The 19497-nt window shown below is 26.6% G+C and overlaps 2 protein-coding genes across 2 annotated transcripts in view; both read left to right on the top strand.

The window, feature by feature from the left end:
* Positions 1-10338, top strand: part of LOC111639306 (multidrug resistance-associated protein 1-like) — a 106323-nt gene extending 95985 nt beyond the window's left edge. The window contains exons 24-31 of the mRNA XM_023385161.1: positions 2165-2305; positions 3839-3965; positions 4403-4504; positions 5851-5997; positions 8707-8865; positions 8946-9112; positions 9805-9999; positions 10071-10338. Of these exons, the coding sequence (XP_023240929.1) occupies positions 2165-2305; positions 3839-3965; positions 4403-4504; positions 5851-5997; positions 8707-8865; positions 8946-9112; positions 9805-9999; positions 10071-10182 (1150 nt within the window). The 3' untranslated portion in view covers positions 10183-10338. The remainder of the gene's footprint in view (positions 1-2164; positions 2306-3838; positions 3966-4402; positions 4505-5850; positions 5998-8706; positions 8866-8945; positions 9113-9804; positions 10000-10070) is intronic.
* A 3256-nt stretch (positions 10339-13594) lies between these two features.
* On the top strand, positions 13595-19080 carry LOC111639303 (multidrug resistance-associated protein 1-like). Its single transcript, XM_023385160.1, has 6 exons — positions 13595-13609; positions 14593-14739; positions 17449-17607; positions 17688-17854; positions 18547-18741; positions 18813-19080. The coding sequence occupies exons 1-6, from the start codon at positions 13595-13597 to the stop codon at positions 18922-18924; spliced, it is 795 nt and encodes a 264-aa protein (XP_023240928.1). The 3' UTR covers positions 18925-19080.
* The last annotated feature ends 417 nt before the right edge of the window (positions 19081-19497 follow it).

The raw sequence follows: 19497 nt of genomic DNA, 5'->3' as shown, positions 1-19497 counted from the left end.
TTTGGATAGCCAGTGGAATCATGCTTGAATGTAGGAGGGAAATAAAAAGGGAATACAAGGAGAGAACTGAATCTATTTTCTTTCTTTCTTGATGTGGACTACTACTGTATGGATATAGAATCTCAAGATTGAAGAATATGGGGAAAAATTATGAAGACAACTATGTAGAGAGGTGATTGTGAATAATGACCAAGAGGACACTTTTAGTAGAGTGAACTTTAATCCATGTCCATCAGACTTATATATCAGGTATGTCTGGTGACAATTAGTGCAAACATGAAAGATTACAAGTGAACAGTAGTTTGGGAGAATTATTTTATAATGGTTTTTTCCTCCTCCTCTGTTTTTGTGATAATTGAAAGTATTGATATGTATTGATAAGTGATATTGGTGCTTTGTTAATGTATAAAAATATATGAATATAGGATTATGTTCAATTGTTATCACTTAATCAAATAACTCATTCCTTCAATCTTAAATTTTTTTCTTTGGGAACTAAACTGAAAGTAAAAATATTAATAACATCATGTTTGATAGCAACAGAAGAAAGATTGACTGCACAAAGTGTTATTGAACAAGACAATGACAATAACACTTTGTGTTCAGATTTCTCAACATACAAGTTTCATGAAAGATGAAAATTTTTTTTAATTTTAAAAACAAGTGCCTTAAAATTGAAATGTCTAAAACTATAAGAAGCAGATAAAAGCTGTAAACATGATTTATAAGCCAAATCTAACAGGAACAAATTCTGTAAAAAATTAAATATGCTATGAGTTGTGGTTTGGATGTGTTACTACAATCACCTTCAAATATTTGGATCAACAATATTTGTTCATGTGAAGAGAGAAAAGAGATAAAGGAAAATGAGGAATATTTGTTGGATGTGAAGAAAACAATAAAGCTATCCAAAAGAAAGAAAAATGATAAGTTTGTGTACTATTACAGACCAGAGTCAAGGCATAGCAACCAAAAGAAGACAAAAATTGATATATATATAATTGAAATTGATATAAATTGAATAAGTGTGTCAGTGTATGTGTCTGTATTCAGGAATTTCCTAACAATATGACATGTATTCAATACAATGGCCTTCCGTAGTGTGATGTATGTGCTTCTATTCAATTGTAATGTCCCAGGCTTTTGTGTAGTGTGTATGGTATAACACTTGTAGAGGAGAGAATGACAGGTAGAATATCCATTCTCCAAAGATGGCTTATTTCCTGGGCGAGTTCTCTGTACTTGCTGATTTTTCCAGTGCCTGTGTTATTATTATAATTATAACAACTTCTTTGAATATAGTAACAAATTGAAACCAATAATTATAATTTAAATACAATAGAACTGCAATTAACTAAGGTTCTGAATTATCCAAGATGAACCTGCAAGTGAATACACTACTTTTCTTATACTGTAATTCATAAAAAAAAAAAGTTTAAAATGCTAACATGTATTAATATTACAAAATATTTTTGTTAACATTTATCAGTTAACTTCAGTATCAGACAAACCAATTCATATTAAAAGTATAATAAATGAAAAAAAAAGTGTTCTTATAAATGATCAAATTCACTAAGATTTATCACTTTTAAACCTCTTTTTATATCATATAAATCTTATGTTTTTAATTTTTAATCCAAAAAGACCATGGTTGCATTTTTCATTATCCATCAGTTATTATCTCAGATAACCAGGATTTTTCTGTATATATAAGTTATTCTAATGCCACATAACATTACAGATATATTCAAATGTATATGATTTTATATATAACTAGCTGCAAGGACCCGCTTCGCTGGGTTTTTTATTTGTATGTAATATAGTTTTTTTTATATGTATGAAAGACTGTTTTTCTAAGTAATCTAGAATCTAGCTACAAGGACCTGCTTCGCTGGGCAAAAAGTAACGATAGTGAAGATTAAGATAATTCTCATTACATTATAGCCAATCTTACCCATTTTCACAGAATGCAAGAATTAGGTCCCCTATTTCCAGACTAATTAGAGAATTTTTACGAGTCTAAAAATATGTTCAATTTCTGCAAAAACGCAAAACACCGCCTGTAAATCTTGCATGCTGCTTTATATTAACACTTCCTTTGTTACTCAACACTTCCACTATTAACACTTCCACTGTTAACACTTCTATTTTTTTTATTTTACAGATTTAGCAAAGATATTGACTCAGTTGATTCTGAAATCCCTTCTAATTTATACTTTTGTACAGATATATTTTTCTTTTTTGTTGCAACAGTAATTGTAATGGAATTTTCTTCAAAAGTCTTGATTGTTTCATTTATTCCATTGCNTGAAGAAAACAGTAAAGCTATCCAAAAGAAAGAAAAATGATAAGTTCAAGAGATGGTTCACATTAACAATTACACAAAGTTTAGAAATAAAAGATGATTACGTAATGGATTTATTTTCATTTGACATTGTACTGTACATCTCACAATGGTAAAATTGTGATAGATTTAACTGGTAAAAATGGAAATGAAGAAAATTCTGATGTGATTGAAAATGAGGAAGATGATCCTATTAGAACAGTTTACTAGAAGTTTATCTCGACATTTGAAGAAATTTAAATAAGATTAAAAAGAATAACTATCTAAAAGAAGACAATAAGAAGATGATATAGATTTATCTGAAGTTTTACACCAATTGCAAACCTTATGACCCAAGAACTCATTGGACTGGCCATCTGGCAAATACCAGAGACTGATGCTCTCCAGGACTAGTTAAAAAGGTACTGGAGTTAAAAAGGACATAATTTTAGAAGTCCATTAGAAATGTCTTTTATATAAAAATTTTAAGCATATGATTATACAATTATAATTCCCCATTATAATATTAAATTCAAATTAACCTAAGTAACAAACCTATCAAAATAACACTAAACAATTAAAATTAATTAGTTAGTTGTATTTTTTACTTTTAATTCAACAAGGAGTTTTTTTTTCTTTGGAAGATCAGATTTTAATATAATGCCAGGGCTGAATTTTCTTTCCACTCAGCCCTGCAGGAATTTTGCTTGCAGTTACTAATTATAAAGAGTACTTTTTTAAATGGAGATATTAACGAAGAAATTTATATCTTGAAAACTGAAGGAATGACAGAGTGACAATGTTCTAAAATTAAATAAATGTCCTTGTAGACTGCTTTTTCAAAGTTTGTTCATAGATTTGGATTGTGTCAAGCTTTTGATAAGGATCATTAAACTCTAAAAGTCATTAAATAAATGACTGGTAAAATTATATCTTATTGTGAGAGGGTGGTGAAAATCAATAAAATATAATTTTAGTTTTTGTAGCAACATTGTACAAACTTAATGTTAATGGCTGATGTATCTGTAATTTGTATTTTGTGCTTTTTTTAATTTGTGTACAAGGTTGTCTGCTCTGTATATTATTATTTAGAATTAAATTGTATAGTTGTTAAATATGTTGTTTCTAAATAAAAATCTTTGGCAAAATATGACTTTTGAGTTTAATTATTTTCATTTAATTTTATAGTAGTAACAATAATAATAATAATAATAATGAGTATAACTCACAAAACCCAACATAATAATAATAATAATAGTTGACTCTACGGGCACTAGATTAGCCTACTTTAACTAACTACTTAGCTATTACTATTAGTTAACTAGTTAACTTTTAATTAAATCTCTGGTTGTTTTATCAAACTTCCACAACACAGATTTTCAATATTCGAAAATTAAAATCACAAATAAAATTTTCTACATTTTATACTAATTTTTCATTGCAAATCATCTGTTTTGGCACTTTTTTGGATCATCTTGTTTAATAAAAAGTACTGAAATTCTTCTTTATTTCTAGGTGGTTGCAAGCTATATTGTTTTTAACAGGAGGATTTATTGCTTTATTCACAGCACTTTTAGCTGTATTTGGAAGAGATTATTTAAATCCAGGTTTTATTGGATTAGCTTTAACCTATTCTACTTCAGTAAGTATATTTTACTAAGAAAATCAATTATATGGAATATTGACATCTTATCTTAAGTGGCAAAATTACATTAAATAAATTTAAATTCTAGGGTAATATATTGATATTCTTAGACCAATTTTGACATTTAATAACTTATGATATTGGTTAGGAGAAAAACAGAATTAAGTAATGCAATAATTTTAACTTTAATTTAATTTATATTTAAGATTATATTTCATTAATAACATCAAATTTTCAGAAAGACTGATTCTATTTGATTAATTTTTAATAATTAAAAGTACAAGAATTATTTCATATTAAATATTTAAAAAATTTTAGTTTAATTACTAAAATTAAACTAAAATTTCAATTCTTACAATAGATTTTTAGTTTTTACTACTTAATTTTTTCATTTGATTTCAATAATATATATGAAAATTTATTTATTTTTTTAGATATCTGAAGATTTAGGATGGTTAGTGAGATTAATTTCTCAATTAGAAACAAGTATGGTATCTTTAGAAAGGATTTCTGAATACTGCAAGATTGAACAAGAAGTATGCTTATTTTTCTTAAATTAAATCAAAAATATTAATTTAAAATATTATTTTGATATATAACTAGTAAATTACATACAAATCTATTTATATTCATTTATATTTTTGAAAGTATATTCAGCCAGAATCTTAGGCCAGGAACACACATGTGTAAAATTCGGCATAAAATCTAGTATAAAACAGAAATTGTAAAAATTTTTCTGAAATTTTGGCTGAAAAATAACTGAAAAAAAGAGTAGAGCATGTCTCTACTTTTTACGTGTGTAAAATTTTTATGCCAAAATTCCTCCAATAAAGAGAGGTCTTTTTTCATGACATCAAAGTAAACGCATGGTTTTTATTCTAATAATGACTGCAATGGTGGTTAGCCCTACAATTGTGACTGTCTCCAAGAGATGAAAAATAAATGAAATAGAAGACTTTATTGAATCCTTTCGACCATATCAGTGTCTTTATGACAAAAAAAATTACATGTATAAAGACACTGTATTTAAACAAAGTTTATGGTCAGCCATAGGTGCTAAATTTCAAATAACATCTAGGTCTAGTAGAATTGATATATAGTATTTAGATCACAAGTTATTTCAATTCAGAATACAAGTCTATTAATTTAAATTTTCTAAATTATAGCAGAGGCAGTGGAGAAAAAATGGAAGATACAAAAGGATAGATATATGAGAGAAAAATAATAATAAAATGTAGCACTGTTAGTGTCAGTGGCATTTCCTATTCAGCCAGAATTTTTATGTTTGTGTTCTGGCATAAAAGTGTAAAACATACTGAATCAAAAGCTGATTTCTGATTCAGTTTTCTGCCACACAATTTTACACATGGTGTTCTAGGCCTTAGATATGACAATGAAGTAAACATTAAATTATTGATGTGTATACTAGCTTTTATTTTCATTCACTTCAAACATCCAATAAATATCAAAAGAATAGCTGTTGTTATGATGATTAAATTTGGTGTACATTTTCTAGATTAAAATGTGCAAATAATATTTATATAAATTATTAAAATTGTAAAAAGTACATTTGAATTATAAAAATATTTGTATATTTTAAATAGTGTTGTAGTTTTCTTTAAATAAATTTATAGTAAAATTTTTCTTCACAAAGACATTTCACTATTTCATTTCAAAAAGATATTATCATTTAAATTAAAACTAAGTTAGAAACATGAGTTATTCATTTATAATAATTAATTATCAAAAACAGTATATTTATTAGTAATTTAATATAATTTATTTCTGTTTTGGTGCATTTATAATTTAAAAGTTGTCTTTGTTACACTGAATAAACAATTATTAACTTGCTAAATGTACTATAAAAATTTTATTTTATTAGGGAAGTTGGCAAGAGTCAACAATTCCTGTATCAGAAGATTGGCCAGAAGAAGGAACTTTGAGCTTGTGTGATTTTAGTACAGCTTACAGAACTAGTTTGAATCCTGTACTTTGTAATATAAATTTGGATGTTGGAAATGGAGAAAAGGTGCTTATTGAACTTTTATCATTATGTGATTTGTTTTAATTCAAAAAATAATAATTGATAAGGCATGATTCGTAGATAATAGTCTGATTATTTGCAATAAATTATATTTAATGGAGCATAAATATTGAAAATACAAAACAAATAAAAGTACTTGCAAATACACTTTAGTTAGTTTTCTTGTAAAGGTAAAGTTTTTAATCTTAAAAAATGCCAATAACTTAATGAACAAAGTTAAGTTCTGAACTGAAATAAACATATTTATTCAAAAAGGATCGTCATAATAATCTGATGATTTCTCTTTATTTAAAGTCTTAGAAAATTCATTTCTTTCCATTTGTTTTTAGTTTTCTTGAGGATATATTTTTAAACTTGTTAATACAAACTTGAAATTATTTATGTTTCATTAAAGAGGTATTCTTTTGCTAATCATTCTACATATAAGTAGTAATTTTTATTTTTATTTTGTTAAAATATAAACAGTTTGTTTTTATTTCATCCATTTCAAAAACTACTACAGTAGAAGCTCTATATTCTTAGAAGTTTTCTGTGAAACTACTGTTAAAATAAGAAAATGCAAATATAGAAAAGAGAAATATGTTAAAAAGTAATGTCAGAGTATTGAAAAAATAAAAAAAATGTATAATTAGAAAATAAAAATGAATTTTTATATGAGAAGAAATTTTGCTAACATGTTTTTAATCCCCAGCTCTTTTTCTTAATATATCTTATTGTTGCTATATTTATGACTAAAGCACACGCAACCATGGGTGCTGATTCTCCCCCTAAAAATGATCTAACACTTTAATTTTATCTTTGAGGAATCACTTTCTTTGCCTTTTTTGATATTTTGCAGTAATCTTATTTGTTAGATGGCACTGTTGGTTTGTAAGGATAAAAGAAAAACTAACTAAAATCTACAAATAAAACTTACTTAATGCATTCTTAATGCATATTAATATAAAATATGATATTTACTATCCATATAGGTGCACAGTTACTGTTGAAATAATGTGAGAAACTACTAAGTAGTATCCACTAGTATGGTGTAACAGCCAATTAAATAGATTGTAGTAAAGCAATGAAATTAAATAGTAAAGCAATTAAACTTACCTGTTGTTTTCTTATTTTTTGTTCATTCTTCTATGAATAAGCAAATTGTAGCATAGCAAATATGAAAAATAATAATCCATTATTTGTGATTATTTTTTAAAATATTGCAGTTTTTAATTTTAGAAACTTTATAACTATTAAAATAATGACAAAACAATTATGCTACCTGGATTGGAAACACGTCTGTATAGTAAGCAAGAGTTGTGGGATTGAGCCCCACTCTGGATAAATCTATTCTTCCAGAATATTATAAATTTAATTAATTTGTTTCTAATTATTAAATTTAACACAAGATGGCAGCTTAACTACCTATCTTTAATCCAAATTATGTAATAACATAATTAATTTGTCCTATTATAGCTTAATTATTAATATATCTGGCAGTATCATTTGTTTATAACTATACATTGGGCTTGGTTTATATGTAATACATTTTAATTTAATATTTAATTTACATAAGGTTAATTAAATTTTGTAAATGAAATATAAAATTATTAAATAAGGTTATATGTATATAAAATATGATTATTCTTAGTTTTAAATTTTTTTTCAAGTATTGACTTAATTCATATGCTTTCATTTTGTTTGATATTTCATGTTAGTGTTTATTCAGTGATCATAATTTGAAAAACAAAATTCGTTTTAAATTGTAAATAACTCAACTTTAATTCCATATAACTTCATCGTTACTATCAAATATCCTTTCCCTAAAGTAATTTCTAGTTTCTACTTGTATTCAGACCTCATTTTTCTGTTTCTTATGTCAGGTAAATGTTTTTTAATTCTGATTTTAATGAATTTATTTATTACTTAAACCAATTTAAAATTTTTATTTTGCATTGACTTGATTACAAAGTCACTGAATCTACTTCATTAAAATTGAAGAGTTTTTCTTTTTTTAACTCCAATTGAGTAGCTTTATTAATTGAGATTTCTGCTTTGTCCATGTGTGAAATACTATTTGTACAACTTAAAGAACATTATTCATCCATTGCAAAAATAAATCAACCTTGAAGAAATGGAAATTGGATAGGAATATTAAGTCATTAGATATAAAGTTGAATGCTTCAACATTTAGAAATGATTTTTTATTAGATATTTGAACAAATATTTAAATAGAACATTGGCATGAATTACGAGTTATTGATTTTATTTAAATGTGTGAAAGCATAAAGTTATATTTATATTTCAATAAATATTTGTTTTTTATATTTTACAGTCAAGTTTACCTTATGATTATCTACAATTTACTGATAAGATATTCTAACAATTTTCAAAACTAGAATGAGTTTCTTAAGCAAAATCCTTAATTTATATGAATTATTTTATAATCAATACACTTTTTTAAGAAACTCAAGCTTTAGTAATATTTAAGTAACTTTGTATAGCATATTAGTAAATTCTAATACAAGAAATTCTGTGAGAAACCCATTAATAAATAAGTGCAAATACAAAATAGAAAGAAAATTGAAGAGCATAGCATATTAAATATATTAAATGTTTATTATTTTGTAATTACCTACAGATTTTTTTTATTCATAAGATCTGTGCATAAGTATTAACTTTTAAAATGACTAAATAGTTTTTTTTAAATTTAAGATTGGAATTGTTGGGCGAACAGGAGCTGGAAAATCATCTATAATATTGTCTATTTTTCGAATTATTGAACCAATCAATGGATGTATTTTAATTAACAACTTGGATATCAATCACATAGGCCTTCAAAAATTAAGATCAAAATTAACAGTTATACCTCAGGTTACTTTCTCTTTATTCATTAAAATTATTTGTTGCATATAAATTTGTAAACATACAATAAGTTAATCTTTGTGATTTAGGATCCAGTTATATTTGGTGGTACATTAAGGATGAATCTTGATCCATGGGATGAGCATGATGATGATAGCTTATGGTCTGCTTTAGAGCATTCTCATTTAAAAAATTTTGTATCTTCTCTTCCTCATGGTCTTGAATATGAATTAACTGAAGGAGGCTCAAATATCAGGTATACTTTTAATAAATTTTATATTTGTAAAGATTCAATAACATTTAAAATAATTAGGTGAGGTTGAGGCTGAAGTTTTAAATGCGAAAACGTTTACTTCGGACGTTCAGCACCGCTTTCCTGTAAGCCTATAAGTTTGACAATGGTGTTTGGATAGCCAGTGGAATCATGCTTGACATTCCAAACACCATTGTCAAACTTCTAGGCTTACAGGAAAGTGGTGCTGAATGTCTGACATACACGTTTTCACGTTTAAAACTTCAGCCTCAATCTCACTATTATCATTGACACACAAAAACCCTGAAAGCATCAAAAATTAAATTTTTCAGTAGTAACAAAAGGCAATTAATATTGTATATAATAGTATAAGATTTTCCCATGTGAAGGTCATTATAAGTTGTAATCATGTAATTTCCTAGATTAACTACTGATTAAACTCGACAATAGAAAAAAATTTTTATAGTTTATGAGGTTTCCTCAGCAATGAAAACTGCTCAATTATATACAAACTTATTATAAGTGACAGTACAACCAATTCTATTGGTCAGATGTTTCCAAGATTTTTGCATACTCTGAGGGCCTGCACAACTACAACATAAAACTTATTTGACCTCTAGTGGTGGTTACAAGGTTTTCATGTGTCAACAACAATATATAATTATATATTAATTCATTTTATATTTAATTCTTAGTGCTGGACAAAGGCAATTACTATGTTTAGCAAGAGCTCTGTTGAGAAGAACTCGTATATTATTTTTAGACGAAGCAACAGCTTCTGTAGATTTAGAAACAGATCAATTTGTTCACAATACTATACGTGAAGTATTTTCTCACTGTACTATTATAACAATTGCTCATCGACTTCACACCGTTATAGAGTGTGACAGGTAAGAAGTCAACATTATAGGTTAAGAATTATTGTATAGCCAATATAATTAATAATGTATTATTTTACAAGGATAATTGTTCTTTCTAACGGCTGCATTGTTGAAGATGGACCGCCTCAAAGGCTTCTTCGAGATTCTTCATCTTATTTTTATAGCATGGCAAGAGATGCGGGTCTAACTTGAACAAGAATTCTGAAGTTCTTCCAGAATACTTTCATTCAATTTATAGTTATTTGTATCTTTGTTATCTTTAAAAGATAGCAAGGTACCATTCCTCAAAATTTATATTTTGGAAATTTTTATTTTATATAACCAAGTTTACATATGTAGTGAAACATTTTAATATTATATCAAATTTTATTTATATCATAAAATGAATTTATATAATGTTAAAGTTATTATTTTTAGAATAAATAAAATTTATAGATATTAATCTGTAGTTTTTTCTTTAAAAAAATCACACATTAAAAAAGGACAATTTTTATTTTTTTTTTTATTCTTGATATGTACATATCACAAACATCACAAAATTTGTGTCTTCACTGGACAGAAAATGACATCAAATTTAAAATTCCTCACAGAGGAATGCAATAATTATAAAAATACAAACATCCACAAAATCTAAACTACTTTGGTGCAGATATAATTTACATAAAAGTAAAGTTTTAAGTTATATTAATATAGCATCAAATGAAATGTATTCAAATTTGCTTTTAATTTGCCAAATATTATTTAAAAAAATTATATAAAAGTTCTTGAGAATAATGATATCTATATATATATATATGCACATTTCATATTTTAATTTATGAATATTGCTTTAATATATATTTTGTAAAATGGAGGCACTTCAAGCATTTAAAAACATCTTAAATTTTTTTTTATTAATTTTATATCATTATGAATGATAGAATATGAAATAAGCTGAAATATTTCATTTATAATTAAGCTTTTCATATGTTTAATATTATATATTAGATTACAGAATATTAATGCAATTTTTAACAAAATTTTGCATTTTTCTTAAAAAATTTTCTTCTTTTTATAAAATATGAGAAATTTTTGTTATGAAATTTGAGCAATTTAATAGCTTTTAGGTAATGTTAAATAAATATTGCACACGATTATTTTGTACTTTAAATTAATCTTTAGAAAATATTTTTATGATATGTATAAATGGTTTCATCTTTGCATAAAGTTTAGGATTAAGTTGAACCTGTGTTTTTGAAGGAAATCAAAGGAGAAAAAAATCATAAAATGTGCAAATTACTGACTAGAACTTTACATATATACAAAGAATTTGATTGTTTTTTTAAAGAATTTAAGCATGAAAATAAAAATATTTTAATGCATTACTGACTAGAACATCTTTACTAACATACCTACAAAGTGTTTAAAGCTATATTTATAAAATATTTTCTCATAGCGACTATAAATTGAAAATTAATTTTATATTTATCATCTCGGAATTCTAAACAATTTAATAGTGAGTATTTTCATTAATTTCTTATTTTAACATAAATCACGCCTTAAGATTTGGTGGACTGAATATCTTGAGATTCACTTGGAGACGAAGGCATAAAATGCTGTAGAGGATAACCAAGATCATCCACTTGTGGTGGTATGGGAATGAACGGAGGCCATTCCATTAACATTGGATCGGTACAAAAGAAAGATCCGGGCACATCGTGGCAACCGTAATCGTAATAATCATATTCGAAACCGTCTTCGGAACCCGTGATAGAGAATTCGGACAGTGAAGCTGTCAGAGGAGCGGCACTTTCTCTTTGTGTAGGTTTCGACGCTTTACCAAACGGTTTGTCCCTCCTCCTAATAGGAGACATAACTGTGATGTGCTTCTGACTCGCGCCATTTTTGGCTTCGGGATGACGAAGGGCCGATTTCATTGGTTGAGGTTGAGGCGAGACGGCCGCCACGGGCAATGTCCTCTTACTTAAGAACGGACTCTGTACGACAGATTCCGGGGTGGGTGTCACGGAACCGGAAGAGGCACGTCGAAAAATGAAACAGTTATGAAGATAATCTTCCGGACTTTGTTGCAGTTCCAGATTTCGTCTCCGTTTGGGTGGCAAAGGAGAAGCGGATATTTCCGAAATCGACGTGTTAGCCGCCAACAGATGAGTGTTGGGACACGGTTCTTCTTCAGGGTGTTTGTGATGATTCAACGAACAAGGCGAGCCACTTCTAAGACTCGCGCCGTCTTTGGATTGGCGGAAGCAACGGAAGTGATAATAAAGTAACAAACACGTTGTAGTAGTTCCTAATAATACGGCCAACACCACGAAAACCACGTGTACGGCACCCAATTTACTTTCCGGTATAATCGATGGGCTGACTATAGCCAAACTTTTGCTCGGTTCTGTTTTAAAATTAAAATCTAAAATTAGGCTAATGTACTTTAAATTCCTATTTATATAATAAGAGTTTACAAGTTAAATATCCCTAAATACTGTATTATAAAGTCAGGCCTGTCCAAAGTTTGCCCTCTCTTAAATGACTCGCAATGGACTGTCCCAATTTTGACCCTATAAAACCGTCGATGTTAAAATAACACCTGTATAAAGTGTGATCTATTAAAATAATTAGTTTTGGTTTTGTTTTTAAGACTATAAGAATTGTCTTAGTGTGACTATAAATACTTTTCTATACACTTAAAATATTCGTTATAAAGACTTTTATCATTAATTAGGCTGCCACACTTCAAATAGGGAAGGAAAAAAGGTGAACAAAAGTATAATCCTATTTAGACTAAGTTCATATCTCAATTTAAAAACTCAGCCCGAACAATCTCTACTTCCATGCTCAGTAACATCCAAATTTTGAAGCAGAGACGATTCAAAAATATGCAAATTTAAAAGAAACTGACCATTTGTATCTCAGGAATTAAATGGTCACTTGCTCGAAAGGTTCCTAAACATAAAAATTTAATGATTCTATAATCATCGAGAAAATGGGGTGAGCGTTCAAAATCTCAATTTCTCACATGGCTCCAAAGTTCCTTGTGACAAATAATAATTCCATTAATAATGAATGAATATAAAAATTAATGGAAGTAACTCGAGTTTTCGCCATTTTTGGTTGTTGCTGCAAATATTTTCATCAACAACCAAAAATTACAGCAAATTTTATCTTTTATTTAAAATCGATAATGTAATTGAAAATAATCGCATTTGCTGTCTAAACCAACCGTTAATAACAAGTCTTTTGCAGTAAACTAAATTAAGTTTTATATAATTTAATATTTGTTAAATATTACCNTATTAATTTAAAATATTATTTTGATATATAACTAGTAAATTACATACAAATCTATTTATATTCATTTATATTTTTGAAAGTATATTCAGCCAGAATCTTAGGCCAGGAACACACATGTGTAAAATTCGGCATAAAATCTAGTATAAAACAGAAATTGTAAAAATTTTTCTGAAATTTTGGCTGAAAAATAACTGAAAAAAAGAGTAGAGCATGTCTCTACTTTTTACGTGTGTAAAATTTTTATGCCAAAATTCCTCCAATAAAGAGAGGTCTTTTTTCATGACATCAAAGTAAACGCATGGTTTTTATTCTAATAATGACTGCAATGGTGGTTAGCCCTACAATTGTGACTGTCTCCAAGAGATGAAAAATAAATGAAATAGAAGACTTTATTGAATCCTTTCGACCATATCAGTGTCTTTATGACAAAAAAAATTACATGTATAAAGACACTGTATTTAAACAAAGTTTATGGTCAGCCATAGGTGCTAAATTTCAAATAACATCTAGGTCTAGTAGAATTGATATATAGTATTTAGATCACAAGTTATTTCAATTCAGAATACAAGTCTATTAATTTAAATTTTCTAAATTATAGCAGAGGCAGTGGAGAAAAAATGGAAGATACAAAAGGATAGATATATGAGAGAAAAATAATAATAAAATGTAGCACTGTTAGTGTCAGTGGCATTTCCTATTCAGCCAGAATTTTTATGTTTGTGTTCTGGCATAAAAGTGTAAAACATACTGAATCAAAAGCTGATTTCTGATTCAGTTTTCTGCCACACAATTTTACACATGGTGTTCTAGGCCTTAGATATGACAATGAAGTAAACATTAAATTATTGATGTGTATACTAGCTTTTATTTTCATTCACTTCAAACATCCAATAAATATCAAAAGAATAGCTGTTGTTATGATGATTAAATTTGGTGTACATTTTCTAGATTAAAATGTGCAAATAATATTTATATAAATTATTAAAATTGTAAAAAGTACATTTGAATTATAAAAATATTTGTATATTTTAAATAGTGTTGTAGTTTTCTTTAAATAAATTTATAGTAAAATTTTTCTTCACAAAGACATTTCACTATTTCATTTCAAAAAGATATTATCATTTAAATTAAAACTAAGTTAGAAACATGAGTTATTCATTTATAATAATTAATTATCAAAAACAGTATATTTATTAGTAATTTAATATAATTTATTTCTGTTTTGGTGCATTTATAATTTAAAAGTTGTCTTTGTTACACTGAATAAACAATTATTAACTTGCTAAATGTACTATAAAAATTTTATTTTATTAGGGAAGTTGGCAAGAGTCAACAATTCCTGTATCAGAAGATTGGCCAGAAGAAGGAACTTTGAGCTTGTGTGATTTTAGTACAGCTTACAGAACTAGTTTGAATCCTGTACTTTGTAATATAAATTTGGATGTTGGAAATGGAGAAAAGGTGCTTATTGAACTTTTATCATTATGTGATTTGTTTTAATTCAAAAAATAATAATTGATAAGGCATGATTCGTAGATAATAGTCTGATTATTTGCAATAAATTATATTTAATGGAGCATAAATATTGAAAATACAAAACAAATAAAAGTACTTGCAAATACACTTTAGTTAGTTTTCTTGTAAAGGTAAAGTTTTTAATCTTAAAAAATGCCAATAACTTAATGAACAAAGTTAAGTTCTGAACTGAAATAAACATATTTATTCAAAAAGGATCGTCATAATAATCTGATGATTTCTCTTTATTTAAAGTCTTAGAAAATTCATTTCTTTCCATTTGTTTTTAGTTTTCTTGAGGATATATTTTTAAACTTGTTAATACAAACTTGAAATTATTTATGTTTCATTAAAGAGGTATTCTTTTGCTAATCATTCTACATATAAGTAGTAATTTTTATTTTTATTTTGTTAAAATATAAACAGTTTGTTTTTATTTCATCCATTTCAAAAACTACTACAGTAGAAGCTCTATATTCTTAGAAGTTTTCTGTGAAACTACTGTTAAAATAAGAAAATGCAAATATAGAAAAGAGAAATATGTTAAAAAGTAATGTCAGAGTATTGAAAAAATAAAAAAAATGTATAATTAGAAAATAAAAATGAATTTTTATATGAGAAGAAATTTTGCTAACATGTTTTTAATCCCCAGCTCTTTTTCTTAATATATCTTATTGTTGCTATATTTATGACTAAAGCACACGCAACCATGGGTGCTGATTCTCCCCCTAAAAATGATCTAACACTTTAATTTTATCTTTGAGGAATCACTTTCTTTGCCTTTTTTGATATTTTGCAGTAATCTTATTTGTTAGATGGCACTGTTGGTTTGTAAGGATAAAAGAAAAACTAACTAAAATCTACAAATAAAACTTACTTAATGCATTCTTAATGCATATTAATATAAAATATGATATTTACTATCCATATAGGTGCACAGTTACTGTTGAAATAATGTGAGAAACTACTAAGTAGTATCCACTAGTATGGTGTAACAGCCAATTAAATAGATTGTAGTAAAGCAATGAAATTAAATAGTAAAGCAATTAAACTTACCTGTTGTTTTCTTATTTTTTGTTCATTCTTCTATGAATAAGCAAATTGTAGCATAGCAAATATGAAAAATAATAATCCATTATTTGTGATTATTTTTTAAAATATTGCAGTTTTTAATTTTAGAAACTTTATAACTATTAAAATAATGACAAAACAATTATGCTACCTGGATTGGAAACACGTCTGTATAGTAAGCAAGAGTTGTGGGATTGAGCCCCACTCTGGATAAATCTATTCTTCCAGAATATTATAAATTTAATTAATTTGTTTCTAATTATTAAATTTAACACAAGATGGCAGCTTAACTACCTATCTTTAATCCAAATTATGTAATAACATAATTAATTTGTCCTATTATAGCTTAATTATTAATATATCTGGCAGTATCATTTGTTTATAACTATACATTGGGCTTGGTTTATATGTAATACATTTTAATTTAATATTTAATTTACATAAGGTTAATTAAATTTTGTAAATGAAATATAAAATTATTAAATAAGGTTATATGTATATAAAATATGATTATTCTTAGTTTTAAATTTTTTTTCAAGTATTGACTTAATTCATATGCTTTCATTTTGTTTGATATTTCATGTTAGTGTTTATTCAGTGATCATAATTTGAAAAACAAAATTCGTTTTAAATTGTAAATAACTCAACTTTAATTCCATATAACTTCATCGTTACTATCAAATATCCTTTCCCTAAAGTAATTTCTAGTTTCTACTTGTATTCAGACCTCATTTTTCTGTTTCTTATGTCAGGTAAATGTTTTTTAATTCTGATTTTAATGAATTTATTTATTACTTAAACCAATTTAAAATTTTTATTTTGCATTGACTTGATTACAAAGTCACTGAATCTACTTCATTAAAATTGAAGAGTTTTTCTTTTTTTAACTCCAATTGAGTAGCTTTATTAATTGAGATTTCTGCTTTGTCCATGTGTGAAATACTATTTGTACAACTTAAAGAACATTATTCATCCATTGCAAAAATAAATCAACCTTGAAGAAATGGAAATTGGATAGGAATATTAAGTCATTAGATATAAAGTTGAATGCTTCAACATTTAGAAATGATTTTTTATTAGATATTTGAACAAATATTTAAATAGAACATTGGCATGAATTACGAGTTATTGATTTTATTTAAATGTGTGAAAGCATAAAGTTATATTTATATTTCAATAAATATTTGTTTTTTATATTTTACAGTCAAGTTTACCTTATGATTATCTACAATTTACTGATAAGATATTCTAACAATTTTCAAAACTAGAATGAGTTTCTTAAGCAAAATCCTTAATTTATATGAATTATTTTATAATCAATACACTTTTTTAAGAAACTCAAGCTTTAGTAATATTTAAGTAACTTTGTATAGCATATTAGTAAATTCTAATACAAGAAATTCTGTGAGAAACCCATTAATAAATAAGTGCAAATACAAAATAGAAAGAAAATTGAAGAGCATAGCATATTAAATATATTAAATGTTTATTATTTTGTAATTACCTACAGATTTTTTTTATTCATAAGATCTGTGCATAAGTATTAACTTTTAAAATGACTAAATAGTTTTTTTTAAATTTAAGATTGGAATTGTTGGGCGAACAGGAGCTGGAAAATCATCTATAATATTGTCTATTTTTCGAATTATTGAACCAATCAATGGATGTATTTTAATTAACAACTTGGATATCAATCACATAGGCCTTCAAAAATTAAGATCAAAATTAACAGTTATACCTCAGGTTACTTTCTCTTTATTCATTAAAATTATTTGTTGCATATAAATTTGTAAACATACAATAAGTTAATCTTTGTGATTTAGGATCCAGTTATATTTGGTGGTACATTAAGGATGAATCTTGATCCATGGGATGAGCATGATGATGATAGCTTATGGTCTGCTTTAGAGCATTCTCATTTAAAAAATTTTGTATCTTCTCTTCCTCATGGTCTTGAATATGAATTAACTGAAGGAGGCTCAAATATCAGGTATACTTTTAATAAATTTTATATTTGTAAAGATTCAATAACATTTAAAATAATTAGGTGAGGTTGAGGCTGAAGTTTTAAATGCGAAAACGTTTACTTCGGACGTTCAGCACCGCTTTCCTGTAAGCCTATAAGTTTGACAATGGTGTTTGGATAGCCAGTGGAATCATGCTTGACATTCCAAACACCATTGTCAAACTTCTAGGCTTACAGGAAAGTGGTGCTGAATGTCTGACATACACGTTTTCACGTTTAAAACTTCAGCCTCAATCTCACTATTATCATTGACACACAAAAACCCTGAAAGCATCAAAAATTAAATTTTTCAGTAGTAACAAAAGGCAATTAATATTGTATATAATAGTATAAGATTTTCCCATGTGAAGGTCATTATAAGTTGTAATCATGTAATTTCCTAGATTAACTACTGATTAAACTCGACAATAGAAAAAAATTTTTATAGTTTATGAGGTTTCCTCAGCAATGAAAACTGCTCAATTATATACAAACTTATTATAAGTGACAGTACAACCAATTCTATTGGTCAGATGTTTCCAAGATTTTTGCATACTCTGAGGGCCTGCACAACTACAACATAAAACTTATTTGACCTCTAGTGGTGGTTACAAGGTTTTCATGTGTCAACAACAATATATAATTATATATTAATTCATTTTATATTTAATTCTTAGTGCTGGACAAAGGCAATTACTATGTTTAGCAAGAGCTCTGTTGAGAAGAACTCGTATATTATTTTTAGACGAAGCAACAGCTTCTGTAGATTTAGAAACAGATCAATTTGTTCACAATACTATACGTGAAGTATTTTCTCACTGTACTATTATAACAATTGCTCATCGACTTCACACCGTTATAGAGTGTGACAGGTAAGAAGTCAACATTATAGGTTAAGAATTATTGTATAGCCAATATAATTAATAATGTATTATTTTACAAGGATAATTGTTCTTTCTAACGGCTGCATTGTTGAAGATGGACCGCCTCAAAGGCTTCTTCGAGATTCTTCATCTTATTTTTATAGCATGGCAAGAGATGCGGGTCTAACTTGAACAAGAATTCTGAAGTTCTTCCAGAATACTTTCATTCAATTTATAGTTATTTGTATCTTTGTTATCTTTAAAAGATAGCAAGGTACCATTCCTCAAAATTTATATTTTGGAAATTTTTATTTTATATAACCAAGTTTACATATGTAGTGAAACATTTTAATATTATATCAAATTTTATTTATATCATAAAATGAATTTATATAATGTTAAAGTTATTATTTTTAGAATAAATAAAATTTATAGATATTAATCTGTAGTTTTTTCTTTAAAAAAATCACACATTAAAAAAGGACAATTTTTATTTTTTTTTTTATTCTTGATATGTACATATCACAAACATCACAAAATTTGTGTCTTCACTGGACAGAAAATGACATCAAATTTAAAATTCCTCACAGAGGAATGCAATAATTATAAAAATACAAACATCCACAAAATCTAAACTACTTTGGTGCAGATATAATTTACATAAAAGTAAAGTTTTAAGTTATATTAATATAGCATCAAATGAAATGTATTCAAATTTGCTTTTAATTTGCCAAATATTATTTAAAAAAATTATATAAAAGTTCT

This window comes from Centruroides sculpturatus, unplaced genomic scaffold (assembly GCF_000671375.1).
Source record: "Centruroides sculpturatus isolate CEXI.00-Female unplaced genomic scaffold, Cexi_2.0 scaffold1193, whole genome shotgun sequence".
Taxonomy (NCBI): Eukaryota; Metazoa; Arthropoda; class Arachnida; order Scorpiones; family Buthidae; genus Centruroides; species Centruroides sculpturatus.
This window is presented reverse-complemented; position numbering and strand designations above follow the sequence as displayed.